The 15,569-nt window shown below is 44.7% G+C and overlaps 1 protein-coding gene across 1 annotated transcript in view; it reads right to left on the bottom strand.

The window, feature by feature from the left end:
• The window catches only part of LOC106563560 (ryanodine receptor 1), a 129,275-nt gene that overhangs the window by 39,128 nt on the left and 74,578 nt on the right, over positions 1–15,569 (bottom strand). The window contains exons 45-54 of the mRNA XM_082958247.1: positions 13,891–13,983; positions 11,234–11,248; positions 2,971–3,141; positions 2,677–2,736; positions 1,893–2,027; positions 1,646–1,758; positions 1,264–1,360; positions 1,063–1,169; positions 886–937; positions 691–783 (exon numbers count right to left, since the gene is read on the bottom strand). Of these exons, the coding sequence (XP_082814373.1) occupies positions 691–783; positions 886–937; positions 1,063–1,169; positions 1,264–1,360; positions 1,646–1,758; positions 1,893–2,027; positions 2,677–2,736; positions 2,971–3,141; positions 11,234–11,248; positions 13,891–13,983 (936 nt within the window). The remainder of the gene's footprint in view (positions 1–690; positions 784–885; positions 938–1,062; positions 1,170–1,263; positions 1,361–1,645; positions 1,759–1,892; positions 2,028–2,676; positions 2,737–2,970; positions 3,142–11,233; positions 11,249–13,890; positions 13,984–15,569) is intronic.

Genomic DNA, 15,569 nt, shown 5'->3' with positions numbered 1-15,569 from the left:
CTTATGAAATGCTTGTAATTATACTTCAGTATTCCATAGTAACATCTGACAAAAATATCTAAAGACACTGAAGCAGCAAACTTTGTGAAAATTAATATTTGTGTCATTCTCAAAACTTTTGGCCACGACTGTATATACAAACTATGGAAATAATTAGATGTATTTCTGTCCAAAATAATAGAGGAGCCATTATATGATTGACAACAGTATTTGGCCCGTGTAAACACATTCTGCCTGCCAAATTGAAGGAATACTCATCACTAGAACTTTGTGCTTAGCAGATAGGTCAATGCTTTAGGATGGTCCACATGATTTTGTATGGTCTAGATAAGATGTATTTTCCAATCACTTTGTGAGTCATACAACATACAAAATGTTAACCGCAATGTTAACCACAATGTTAACCACAACAGCCAGGTACAATCTATAAACACTTGGAGTGAAGCAAAACACAAAGAAGGAGAACAAGTGACAGACAGATAACATTTAGGAGGAAGCAACACGCATATAAAGGAACAGATAGAAGAGACAAAAGAGAGATGAGAGAGGAGAGAGAAGAGAGGAGAGAGAGAAGAGCGATTGAGAACAGAGAGATGTGGGTGCAGGCTGATGTGCAGTGGATGATGTGGTCACTGAATGCGTTGAGAGCTACCGCTCCAGTGTCTCCCTGCTCCCCTGGCCGCCCCATACCAGTTCTGTCTGTCGCATCTCAAAGGACATCTCATCCTCAGCCCCTTCCTCCACCTCCTCTCCCCCTTCGTCCTCCTCACCAATGTGGCAGCTCTACAACACACACACAGACAAGGAAAAAAGAAAGTATATACTTTAAATACATTCATATACAAATAACAATAACATGCTAAAATGTTACATCATAAAACTCACCTTTGCCATAATATCAGCGTATGCCATATATAGGTAATCTGTATCAAGTTTACTGTAAAGATGAGAAGAAACAGAGGCTTAGGCAACATGTTAAAAGGTGGAGATGTGTATTTAGTGTTGAATTCAATCCAAAAGCTGCTCAACTAACATGCTTGAGGGAGAAAAGGAGAGTCCTACCTCTTTTCTGTGAGAGCGGTACGGCTGAAATGCAAAATGAGTTGGTGAAGGGGATCTGGCTTGGTCTCCGTCTCTTCCTCTTCCTCTCCTTCCTGCTCCATGGCTTTCTGTGTTTGAGAAAGAGATGTGGGAGTGAAACTATAGGAGGAAACTCGCAGGTCCTGAAATCCTCAAAAGGTGTGTCAAGCATGCAGAGCTTACAGACAAGTCGTCTATCATTCTGTCCTCAAAGGAGTAGCCCTCAGTATGGATCCAGTTGCGTTTGTATCCTTCCAGGAACAAATTGGAAGCTCTATGCCTGTGAGGCAGACAGAAAACCATGTTAGTGTCTGTATTTTACTTGTGGCTGTGTTTTATTTACTGCATATGTTTGAATGGGGCGACAGGTAGCCTAGCATTTAAGAGTGTTGGACCAGTAACCGAAAAGTCGCTGGTTCGAATCTCCGAGCAGACTAGGTGAAAAATCTGTCCATGTGCACTTGAGCAAGGCACTTAACCCTAATTGCTTCTGTAAATCGCTCTGGATAAGAGCGTCTGCTAGATGACTCAAATGTAAATACAAGACTGTAGTAGCGTCTCTAACCTGGGTAGGTTGTAGAGTGGAGTCATCCTAAAGCAGGCTACCACAGCCTTGCGTCTCTGCTTGGACAGCAGTTTGTGCCACACCATCTTTTTGGATTTGAAGGGGTGCTCCGTCTAAGTGAGACGAGATAATTGAGAGAAACGGCACCACTGACATCATGCCATGTGTGTGAAGTAGGACTATAGGGATACTGTAGGATTATATTGATGTTGTAGTATTAAAGTACTGGGCTTACTACTCTACTCACCACCTCAATGTAATAGAGAACAGCTGACACCTCCTGCACCCTCTTCACCACCTTCTCTGGAGCGTCAGCATTCTCAGCCTTCCCTGCCATCTCCTTATACAGGGACATCTGCCAGCGCATGGACGGGTTCTCCACCTGAACACAACACACTGCAGCTAGAGGAACGCACACTGCAGCCAGAGGAGCGCTCACTGCAGCCAGGGGAACATTCACTGCAGCCAGGGGAACACTCACTGCAGCCGGGGGAACGCACACTGCAGCCGGGGGAACGCACACTGCAGCCGGGGGAACGCACACTGCAGCCGGGGGAACGCACACTGCAGCCGGAGGAACGCACACTGCAGCCGGAGGAACGCACACTGCAGCCGGGGGAACGCACACTGCAGCCGGAGGGACGCACACTGCAGCCGGGGGAACGCACACTGCAGCCGGGGGAACGCACACTGCAGCCGGAGGAACGCACACTGCAGCCGGAGGAACACACACTGCAGCTGGAGGAACGCACACTGCAGCCGGAGGAACGCTCACTGCAGCCGGGGGAACGCTCACTGCAGCTGGGGGAACGCTCACTGCAGCCGGAGGAACGCACAGTGCAGCCGGAGGAACACACACTGCAGCCGGAGTAACACACTGCAGCCGGAGTAACACCCACTGCAGCCGGAACCCACACACATTGCAGCCGGAGGAACACACAATGCAGCCGGAGGAACACACAGTGCAGCCGGAGGAACACCACAGGACTTCACCATGTATAACTTTACTGCACCAACCCAGTCCATCTTACCTTGCCTTGAAGATGCAGGTTGTTTTGCAAAAACTCCCTTACTTCCTCATCCGTGTCCCTCTGGAAGAAAAATTTTGTTTACCATTTATTTTGGAACCATTTCTGTGTCTGGATATACAGCCTTATGGGTCTGGCACAAACAACTACATTTACATTTACATTTTAGTCATTTAGCAGACGCTCTTATCCAGAGCGACTGACAGTAGTGAATGCATACATTTCATATATTTTTTTTATTTTTCCGTACTGGTCATACTACGGCAGAGTTATTTAAGACAGCCGAGGGCATACTACCAAAGAGTATCGTATCTTGGCCAGGTTGATAAGCTCCTGATCAGCAGGGGAGCACATGTTGAGGCCGATGGGGAGCATCTTTTTCAGGGCAGCCACAATAAGTGACGTCTGCACTGAATAACGATCTCCTCGTCTTTTCTTCTTGGTACGCTCCACATCTGAGCCACCAGCCTAAGAACACAAGGAGGGACCAAGCCAAGAACATAAGGAGGGACCAAGGCATCTTCTTCATGCATAAAGCCACAACCAGTACATGCATTGAACAACATATCAATTACCACTGCTTAGCATTGAACAACATATAAATTAACATTGCTTAGCATTGAACAACATATAAATGAACACTGCTAGCATTGAACAACATATAAATTAACATTGCTTAGCATTGAACAACATATACATTAACACTGCTTAGCATTGAACAACATATAAATCAACATTGCTTAGTATTGAACAACATATCATTTACCACTGCTTAGCATTGAACAACATATACATTAACACTGCTTAGCATTGAACAACATATAAATGAACACTGCTTAGCATTGAACAACATATACATTAACAGTGCTTAGCATTGAACAACATAGAAACAATACTGTGCTGCCGTATTCATTGACCTGGCCAAGGCTTTCGACTCTGTCAATCACCACATCCTCATTGGCAGACTCAATAGCCTTGGTTTCTCAAATGATTGCCTCACCTGGTTCACCAACTACTTCTCTGATAGAGTTCAATGTGTTAAATCGGATGGCATGTTGTCCGGGCCTCTGGGAGTCTCTATGGGGGTGCCACAGGGTTCAATTCTTGCGCCAACTCTTTTCTCTGTATACATCAATGATGTCGCTCTTGCTGCTGGTGAGTCTCTGATCCACCTCTACGCAGACGACACCATTCTGTATACTTCTGGCCCTTCTTTGGACACTGTGTTAACAACCCTCCAGGCGAGCTTCAATGCCATACAACTCTCCTTCCGTGGCCTCCAACTGCTCTTAAATACAAGTAAAACTAAATGCATGCTCTTCAACCGATCGCTGCCTGCACCTGCCCGCCCGTCCAGTATCACTACTCTGGACGGTTCTGACTTAGAATATGTGGACAACTACAAATACCTAGGTGTCTGGTTAGACTGTAAGCTCTCCTTCCAGACTCACATCAAACATTTCCAATCCAAAGTTAAATCTAGAATTGGCTTCCTATTTCGCAACAAAGCATCTTTTACTCATGCTGTCAAACATACCCTCGTAAAACTGACCATCCTACCGATCCTCGACTTCGGCGATGTCATTTACAAAATAGCCTCCAATACCTTACTCAATAAACTGGATGCAGTCTATCACAGTGCCATCTGTTTTGTCACCAAAGCCCCATATTCTACCCACCACTGCGACCTGTATGCTCTCGTTGGCTGGCCCTCGCTTCATACTCGTCGCCAAACCCACTGGCTCAGGGTCATCTACAAGACCCTGCTAGGTAAAGTCCCCCCTTATTTCCGCTCACTGGTCACCATAGCAGCACCCACCTATAGCACGCGCTCCAGCAGGTATATCCCTCTGGTCACACCCAAAGCCAATTCCTCCTTTGGCCGTCTCTCCTTACAGTTACCTGCTGCCAATGACTGGAACGAACTACAAAAATCTCTGAAACTGGAAACACTTATCTCCCTCACTAGCTTTGAGCACCAGCTGTCAGAGCAGCTCACAGATCACTGAACCTGTACATAGCCCTTCTATAATTTAGCCCAAACAACTACCACTTCCCCTACTGTATTTATTTATTTATTTTTCTCCTTTGCACCCCATTATTTCAATTTCTACTTTGCACTTTCTTCCACTACAAATCTACCATTCCAGTGTTTTACTTGCTATATTGTATTTACTTTGCCACCATGGCCTCTTTTGCCTTTACCTCCCTTATCTCACCTCATTTGCTCACATTGTATATAGACTTATTTTTCTACTGTATTATTGACTGTATGTTTGTTTATTCCATGTGTAACTCTGTGTTGTTGTATGTGTCGAACTGCTTTGCTTTATCTTGGCCAGGTCGCAATTGTAAATGACAACTTGTTCTCAACTTTCCTTCCTGGTTAAATAAAGGTTAAATAAAAAACATTTAAAAAAAAAAAAAAAATATATATATATATATATATATATATATATATACACATTACCACTGCTTAGCATTGAACAACATATACATTAACACTGCTTAGCATTGAACAACATATAAATGAACACTGCTTAGCATTGAATAACATATACATTAACAGTGCTTAGCATTGAACAACATATCAATTAACACTGCTTAGTATTGAACAACATATACATTAACACTGCTTAGCATTGAACAACATATACATTAACAGTGCTTAGCATTGAACAACATATAAATTAACTCTGCTTAGCATTGAACAACATATACATTAACACTGCTTAGCATTGAACAACATATCAATTAACTCTGCTTAGCATTGAACACCATCAATTACCACTGCTTAGCATTGAACCCATGGCACTGATTCGATGGCACAACACTCACAGTCACTTACATTTTTAAATAAGAGTCCTGTTCTACCTCTTAACCATGAAAATAATTATTATGAACACACAATAGAAAAGCAACTACTTCTACATTTAGGTACACCCATATAGTACACCCATATAGTACTGGGTCAGACCCCCCCTTTGCCTCCAGAACAGCCTGAATTCTTCAGGGCATGGATTCTACAAGGTGTGGTGTTCCTAAGTTGCTCAGTTGGTATCAAAGGACCTAACGTGTGCCAGGAAAACATACCCCACATTAATTCACCACCAACCTCTGCCGTTAACACCAGACAGAATGAGGCCATGGACTCATGCTCCTTATGCCAAATCCTGATAGGAACCGGGATTGGTCGGACCAGGCAATGTTTTTCCACTCCTCAATTGTCCAGTGTTGGTGATCTTGTGCCCACTGGAGCCACTTCTTCTTGTTTTTAGCTGATAGGAGTGGAACCTGGTGTGGTCGTCTGCTGCAATAGCCCATCTGTGACAAGGACCGACGAGTTGTGCGTTCCGAGATGCTGTTCTGCACACCACTGTTGTACTGCGCCATTATTTGCCTGTTTGTGGCTCGCCTCCTTCAACCTCTCTCATCAACAAGATGTTTTCGCCCACAGGACTGCCGCTGACTGGATCTTTTTCGTTTGTCGCACCATTCTCTGTAAACCCTAGATACCGTTGTGTGTGAAAAGCCGAGGAGGCCGGCCGTTTCTGAGATAATGGAACTGGCACACCTGGCACCGATGACGAAACCACGCTCAAAGTCACTTAGGTCACTTGCTTTTCCAATTCTAACATTCAATCGAACAGTAACTGAATGCCTTGATGCCTGTCTGACTGTTTTATATAGCAAGCCACGGCCACGAGACTGTAGGAGTCAACCATTTTTGTGAATGAGGTGGTGTACCTAATAAACTGGCTACTGAGTGTATATTTACATTACATTAAATAATCTCCATCACGTGTCAAACACATTCCACGGAGGGCTGAGTGTCTGCTGGTTTTCACTCCTCCCTTGTACTTGTCGATGAATTAAGGTCACTGATTAGTAAAGAACTTCCCTCACCTGGTTGTCTAGGTCTTTGTAAGGAACTCCCCTCACCTGGTTGTCTAGGGCTTAGTAAGGAACTCCCCTCACCTGGTTGTCTAGGTCTTAGTAAGGAACTCCCCTCATCTGGTTGTCTAGATCTTTGTAAGGAACTCCCCTCACCTGGTTGTCTATGTCTTAGTAAGGAACTCCCCTCACCTGGTTGTCTAGGTCTTAGTAAGGAACTCCCCTCACCTGGTTGTCTAGGTCTTTGTAAGGAACTCCCCTCACCTGGTTGTCTAGGTCTTAGTAAGGAACTTTCCTCACCTGGTTGTCTATATCTTAGTAAGGAACTCCCCTCACCTGGTTGTCTAGGTCTTAGTAAGGAACTCCCCTCACCTGGTTGTCTAGGTCTTTGTAAGGAACTCCCCTCACCTGGTTGTCTAGGTCTTAGTAAGGAACTCCCCTCACCTAGTTGTTTAAGTCTTTGTAAGGAACTCCTCTCACCTGGTTGTCTAGGTCTTAGTAAGGAACTCCCCTCACCTGGTTGTCTAGGTCTCAGTAAGGAACTCTCCTCATCTGGTTGTCTAAGTCTTAATTTAAAGAAAATCCCAAAAACCAGCAGACACTAGGCCCTCCATGGAATGAGTTTGACATCCTAGATGTACACGGCATCTACACTTTGTGCAATGTACTAAAAACCATAATGTGCTCTTGCCACATTATTTCCAGCATTATTTAATTTTTTTAATTTCACCAGGTAGGCTTGTTGAGAACAAGTTCTCATTTGCAACTGTGACCAAGATTGTTTTATTTTTACCTTTATTTAACTAGCCAAGTCAGTTAAGAACAAATTCTTATTTTCAATGAGGGCCTATGAACAGTGGGTTAACTGCCTTGTTCAGGGGCAGAACGACAGATTTGTACCTTGTCAGCTTGGGGATTTGAACTTGCAACCTTTTGGTTACTCGTCCAACGCGCTAACCACTAGGCTACGCTGCCGCTAACCACTAGGCTACGCTGCCGCTAACCACTAGGCTACGCTGCCGCTAACCACTAGGCTACGCTGCCGCTAACCACTAGGCTACGCTGCCGCTAACCACTAGGCTACGCTGCCGCTAACCACTAGGCTACGCTGCTGCCCCAAGATAAAGCATAGCAATTCGACACATACAACAACACAGAGTTACACATGGAATAAACAAGACATTCAGTCAATAATACAGTAGAACAAAAGAAAACAAAAAGTCGATATACAGTGAGTGCAAATGAGGTAAGTTAAGGCAATAAATAGGCCATGGTGGCGAAGTAATTACAATATAGCAATTAAACACTGGAATGGTAGATGTGCAGAAGATGAATGTGCAAGTAGAGATACTGGGGTGCAAAGGAGCAAGATAAATAAATAAATACAGTATGGGGATGAGGTAGACAGATGGGCTGTTTACAGATGGGCTATGTACAGGTGCAGGGATCTGTGAGCTGCTCTGACAGCTGGTGCTTAAAGCTAGTGAGGGAGATATGAGTCTCCAGCTTCAGAGATTTTTGCAGTTCGTTCCAGTCATTGGCAGCAGAGAACTGGAAGGAAAGATGACCAAAGGAGGAATTGGCTTTGGGGGTGACCAGTGAGATATACCTGCTGGAGCGCATGCTACGAGTGGGTGCTGCTATGGTGACCAGTGAGCTGAGATAAGGTGGGGCTTTACCTAGCAGAGACTTGTAGATAACCTGTAGCCAGTGGGTTTGGCGACGAGTATGAAGCGAGGGCCAACCAACGAGAGCGTACAGGTCGTAATGGTGGGTGGTATAAGGCGCTTTGGTGACAAAACGGATGGCACTGTGATAGACTGCATCCAATTTGTTGAGTAGAGTGTTGGAGGCTATTTTATAGATGACATCGCCGAAGTCAAGGATCGGTAGGATGGTCAGTTTTACGAGGGTATATTTGGCAGCATGAGTGAAGGATGCTTTGTTGCGATATAGGAAGCCGATTCTAGATTTAATTTTGGATTGGAGGTGCTTAATGTGAGTCTGGAAGGAGAGTTTACAGTCTAACCAGACACCTAGGTATTTGTAGTTATCCACGTATTCTTTGTCAGAGCCGTCCAGAGTAGTGATGCTGGACGGGCGAGCAAGTGCGGGCAGTGATCGATTGAATAGCATGCATTTAGTTTTACTTGCGTTTAAGAGCAGTTGGAGGCCACGGAAGGAGAGTTGTATGGCATTGAAGCTCGTCTGGAGGTTAGTTAAAACAGTGTCCAAAGAGGGGCCAGAAGTATACAGAATGGTGTCGTCTGCATAGAGGTGGATCAGAGAATCACCAGCAGCAAGAGCAACATTATTGATGTATACAGAGAAGAGAGTCGGGTTGATACCTGCAATCCAGTGGAAATGTGACCATTGCTTCTCATTTCAATGACTCGTTGAGTTACAATGTGTCCCCCTATCTGTTTATCCAGGCTGTAGCTGTCACAAAATACCATTAATTAACAGTTAACACCCTCTAATATCAAGAGCCATGGACTCCTCTCTGAACCCTCCAGTCTAGGTCAGTTCCTTCACATGATCATATTATTCAGTATTTGCTGCAGGTGGATAGGCAATGTACTGATAAAATAACCAAACTGCCCAGAATAAGGGCTACATCTCACCACCATAATGACCTGTTTCTGAACACTTGGCCGGTAAGGGAAGGGGAATGTGAGTATGTAACACTGTATTGAGAAGGGCTGGGGTGGAAGATGTTGGGGAGGACAACTGAAAGGAATCATTCTAATCTGTAGGACAGGAAATCAGTGAAACTGCACAGATAAAAACATGCTTACAAACGCATTGCATTCACATGAAAAATCCTGTTGTACAGTATGTTTCTCAGGTGCGTTTGGCAGCACCAGCAGCACTAGGTGAATTCATGTGTTACATGGTTTTGGAGAGTAACGAAGCTCCTGTTGAAGACACACACAACTATTAGTTGTTAGTAGCATCATGTTAATAGGAAACTAGATTCAGATCAAGGTGTTAGCTACCAACTAGCAAATCACACAAGGAAACCAAATGTCCATGGGATATACGCCCCACATGGGATAAGTCCCATCGCCCCTGTGCTCTCCTCCCTCTCTCCTGTCTCGTTTCTGTGATGGAACATTATGGTCTGTTGTCTGCCCTCTCTGACGTCCCCTGCAAGCTTGTATGTAGTGTGTGTGTGTATTTCTCTGTCTCTCGGTCTGTCTGTGTGTGTATGTGTACACGTGCGTGTCATACAGCAGGCTGAGGTTGGCCCAGGGAGTGAAGATAACAGAGGACCAACACACAGAACAGGAGAGGATGCAAAGCCCTAGAAACAGAGAATGTGTCATGACTAAATGTCCTGAAGGACTAAGGGAATCTGCAGTGGTGAAAAGTGAGAACAATGTGTTTCAGTGAACTGCTGTATCTATCTCGGAGTATGCCCTTTATGACAGAGAAGTGCATCTACTCCTGGTGAAGTAGAATGTGAGTGAGTGGTAGGAGTGTGTCAAAGCCACAGACAAGTCCATTCAACCACTTCTCCAAACCAGTACTTCAATGCAAGGAGTGTGTTATGAATAAGGCTAGTTTAGAGGAAGATGGATGCAAAGGTTTTAGGGGAGATTTTAGAATACAGGTTTGATTAAAATAGATTGGGGTGAGGTAGTCACATTGAGTTCATTCTACATAGGGTACTATAGAGCTTGTTCCAGAGACCTTTTTCAGTCCCGTTAAATATAGTATCAGGTCATGGCTTAAAGAAAGGGGACAAGTGTGTGGGTGGAGACTGACTGGAGGATATGATGATACTAAGCCATGGTCTGACATGGCGGCTACAGGGAGGAATGAGTGAACGATGAGCACAGAGAGCAGGACTAACAGCATCCCCAAGTGTAGGGAGCTTGACCACAAACGCTACAGACCAACCAACCTTCAACAGAAAATAAAATTAATGGAAGGAAAACTCCCACCTAACTACAATCAACTGGGTGCAAACTCATTGGCAGGATGATGGCACTCTGCTCCCACTGCTGCATTGGGCAGGCCTGGTGCGGAGCCTAGTGCCATGAGCCCGACTACGGCAGAGTATTTTCATCAAGAGCCTCCAGACTCCCCCCCCCCCCCCCCCCCACACACACACACTAGCAGGTCTGGGGGGGTCCACTAGTGTTATAACAGTATGGTGCATGTCTGCTTTTTCTATCTGCCCTAGTGTGGAGCACTGTGTCTGTCACTCACACACTCTGTCACACAGGTGTGGTTATTCATGTAATTCTATACAGTTCAGCAGTAGAAAATGTGATATTAGTCTTCTAGCTGAGTGTTAATAGTGTCCACAGTGTTGACGACAGTGTAACTGGATCCAAAACGTATCAGTGATGCATGTAAGTCAATCCAGACCAGCTATTGTGCTCTATTTCTGTGTGTCCAGTTCTTTCCCATTGGTGTTGCAGTGAAGTGCAGAACATGAAGCTAGTTACTGAGTGGACATAGACAGCTGCCTCTACATACAAAGTAGAATTGCCACAAGTTGTGGGTGGGTGTATTGGAACGTGCTAGAAATGTGTGTGTGTGTGTGTGTGTGCGGTGTCCTGGTGTGCCATTGTGCCGGAGGAGTTGATGAAAAGCCCCCCAAAGTGAGGTGCCATGCGGTCAGCACAGCGGTCATGCAGAAACAAAGTCTAACCTCTGAGTCGTTGCCCTAGAAACCCAGCGTGGACACAGAAAAAGAGGACAAGGGACAGTCAAAGAGAGAACTGTCAACCCACCTGCTAGAGCTACTCAACCTCTCTACTGACAGATGCACTGCCTAATCGTTTAGTTTAACCTTTATTTAACTGGGCAAATCAGTTAAAAACAAATTCTTATTTACAATGACAGCCTACCCTGGCCAAACCCGGACAACGCTGGGCCAATTGTGCACCGCCCTATGGGACTCCCAATCACGGCCATATGTGATGCACCCTGGATTTGAACCAGGTACTGCAGTGATGCCTCTTGCACTGAGATGCAGTGTCTTAGACCACTGTGCCACTCGGAGTGGATAAACAGGTCAAGGCAGGCATGGAAAACAAGGCAAAAAGCCATCATATCAAAATGATATTAAAAAAATGTACGCTTTCCAATATACCATACCTGCTGAAGATGTGGGGAAAATACTTGTTTGCCTTTACTGTTCGGCTGTTGTCAGTCATACAAGACATATACTTAAGTAACAAGATCTTTCATATCAGAGTCAGATAAACTTGTGGACACCCATAGACTTCCAGTCATTGTGCTAACGCTAGTTAGCATTTGCTTAAACCTATGCAGACATCAAGTACAGTTTTGAAAAAGAACCACCAATTTGTATAGGTAAGTTATACTCCACATGGTTAGCTACAATGGGTTAGGAGGATATCCCAAATTAATTGACAATCAAGTACGTAAATATTTTTTTTTTTTAAAGCAAACGATGCAGGATGTGAGACAAATTGCTGGCTGCATTGTTGCTGCGGTGTAAATGATGACAATGTATGATAGAAATTTCAGTAATTCATAGTCTACCCAAATCTGCTGACATCAGTCTAACATAGGGCTCTCCAACCGTGTTCAAGGAAAGCTAAAACCTACAGGTTGGTAGCGCTCCAGCAACAGAGTTGGAGAGCCCTGGCTAACCACAACATTTAAACACTGAAGGTACAGTTGAAGTCGGAAGTTTACATACACTTAGGTTGGAGTCATTAAAACTCGTTTTTCAACCACTCCACACATTTCTTGTTAACAAACTATAGTTTTGGCAAGTCGGTTAGGACATCTAATTTGTGCATGACACAAGTCATTTTTCCCACAATTGTTTACAGAGAGATTATTTCACTTATAATTCACTGTATCACAATTTCAGTGGGTCAGAAGTTTACATACACTAAGTTGACTGTGCCTTTAAACAGCTTGGAAAATTCCAGAAAATGATGTAATGGCTGTAGAAGCTTCTGATAGGCTAATTGACATCATTTGAGTCAATTGGAGGTGTACCTGTGGATGTATTTCAAGGCCTACCTTCAAACTCAGTGCCTCTTTGCTTGAAATCATGGGAAAATCAAAAGAAATCAGCCAAGACCTCAGAAAAAGAATTGTAGACCTCCACAAGTCTGGTTCATCCTTGGGAGGGATTTCCAAATGCCTGAAGGTACCACGTTCATCTGTACAAACAATAGCACGCAAGTATAAACACCATTGGACCACGCAGCCGTCATACTGCTCAGGAAGGAGACGCGTTCTGTCTCCTAGAGATGAACATACTTTGGTGTGAAAAGTGCAAATCAATCCCAGAACAACAGCAAAGGACCTTGTGAAGATGCTGGAAGAAACAGGTAGAAAAGTATCAATATCCACAGTAAAACAAGTCCTATATCGACATAACCTGAAAGGCCGCTCAGTAAGGAAGAAGCCACTGCTCCAAAGCCGCCATAAAAGAGCCAGACTATGGTTTGCAACTGCACATGGGGACAAAGATCATACTTTTTGGAGAAATGTCCTCTGATCTGATGAAACAAAAATAGAACTGTTTGGCCATCATTATGTTTGGAGGAAAAAGGGGGACGCTTGCAAGCCAAAGAACACCATCCCAACCGTGAAGCACGGGGGTGGTAGCATCATGTTGTGAGGGTGCTTTGCTGCAGGGGGGACTTGTGCACTTCACAAAATAGATGGCATCATGAGGAAGTAAAATTAGGTGGATATATTGAAGCAAAATCTCAAGACATTAGTTATAAAGTTAAAGCTTGGTTGCAAATGGGTCTTCCAAATGGACAATGACCCCAAGCATACTTCCAAAGTTGTGGAAAAATGGCTTAAGGACAACAAAGTCAAGGTATTGGAGTGGCCACCACAAAGCCCTGACCTCAATCCTATAGACAATTTGTGGGCAGAACTGAAAATGTGTGTGTGAGCAAGGAGGCCTACAAACCTGACTCCGTTACACCAGCTCTGTCAGGAGGAATGGGCCACAATTCACCCAACTTATTGTGGGAAGCTTGTGGAAGGCTATCCGAAACGTTTGACCCAAGTTAAAGAATTTAAAGGCAATGCTACCAAATACTAATTGAATGTATGTAAACTTCTGACCCACTGGGAATGTGATGAAAGAAATAAAAGCTGAAATAAATCATTTTCTCTACATTTCACATTCTTAAAATAAAGTGGTGATACTAACTGACCTAACACAGGGAATTTTTACTAGGATTAAATGTTAGGAATTGTGAAAAACTGAGTTTAAATGTATTTGGCTAAGCTGTATGTAAACTTCTGACTTCAACTGTAAATTAATGGCTTTTTAACCCCAGATGGTCTGTATTGGCTCACCGTGCTCATCTTGCTCTTGCTGTCAGCAGTGAGGAAAGACATGTTATTAATCTCATTCATCACCACAAAGTTCTGCTCCTCTCGCTTGAAGTTCTGCAGAGACACAAGATAGAGAGAGAGAAAGGTCATAAGATCAAATCAAATCAAAGTTTATAGGTCGCGTACACAGATTTGACACAGAGAGGTGACATAACATGTTCATCCAGAAGAGGCGCTTCTAGTAGGGACTTTAATGCAGGCAAACTTAAATCAGTTTTACCACATTTTTACCAGCATGTCACATGTGCAACCAGAGGGTAAACAATTCTAGACCATCTTTACTCCACACACAGAGATGCATACGAAGCTCACCCCGGCCCTCCATTTGGCCAATCTGACCATAATTCTATCCTCCTGATTTCTGCTTACAAGCAAAAACGAAAGCAGGAAGTACCAGTGACTCACTCAATACAGAAGTGGTCAGATGACGCGGATGCTACGCTACAGGACTGTTTTGCTAGCACAGACTGGAATATGTTCCGGGATTCATCCAATGGCATTGAAGAGTTTTCCACCTCAGTCATCGGCTTCATCAATAAGTGCATCGATGACGTCGTACCCAAAGTGACCGTACGTACATACCCCAACCAGAAGCCAAGGATTATAGGCAACGATTATAGGCCAAGGATTACCGGCTCTGACGCTTGTCAAATGTGGCAGGGCTTGAAAACTATTACGGACTACAAAGGGAAACCCAGACGCGAGCTGCCCAGTGACGCGTGCTTACCAGACGAGCTAAATGCCTTTTATGCTCGCTTCGAGGCAAGCAACACTGAAGCATGCACAAAAGCACCAGCTGTTCTGGATGACTGTGTGATAACGCTATCGGTAGCCGATGTGAGCAAGACCTTTAAACAGGTCAACATTCACAAAGCCGTGGGGCCGGATGGATTTCCAGGACGTGTACTCAAAGCATGCGCAGACCAACTGGCTGTCACGCCCTGATCTGTTTCACCTGTCTTTGTGATTGTCTCCACCCACCTCCAGGTGTCTCCCGTTTTCCCCATTAGTCCCTGGTGTATTTATCCCTGTGTTTCCTGTCTCTCTGTGCCAGTTCATCTTGTTTTGCCAAGTCAACCAGCGTTTCTCCTAGCTCCTATTTTTCCCAGTCTCTGTTTTTTCCTAGCCCTCCTGGTTTTGACCTGTGCCTGTCCTGACGCCGAATCCGCCTGCCTGACCACCCTGCCTGTCCTGACCTCGAGCCTGCCTATCCCCTGGTACTGTTTGGACTCTGACCTGGTTTATGAACTATCGCCTGTCCTCGACCTGCCTTTTGCCTACCCCAATTGGTATAATAAATATCGGAGCTCAACCATCTGCATCCTGTGTCTGCATTTGGGTCTTACCTTGTGCCCTTAGTACTGGCAAGTGTCTTCACTGACCTTTTCAACCTCTCTCTGACCGAATCTGTAATACCTACATGTTTCAAGCAGACCACCAAAGTTCCTGTGGCCAAGGAAGCGAAGGTAACCTGCCTAAATGATTACCACCCCGTAGCACTCACGTCGGTAGCCATGAAGTGCTTTGAAAGGCTGGCCATGGCTCACATCAACAGCATCCTCCCTGGACACCCTAGACCCACTCCAGTTTGCATACCACCCCAACAGATAGTCTCCTCCTGTACTCCCTGTTCACTCACG

Source organism: Salmo salar, chromosome 11 (assembly GCF_965601325.2).
Source record: "Salmo salar chromosome 11, fSalSal1, whole genome shotgun sequence".
NCBI lineage: Eukaryota > Metazoa > Chordata > Actinopteri > Salmoniformes > Salmonidae > Salmo > Salmo salar.
The sequence above is the reverse complement of the archived record's forward strand: the minus strand, read 5'-3'. Positions and strand labels throughout refer to the sequence as shown.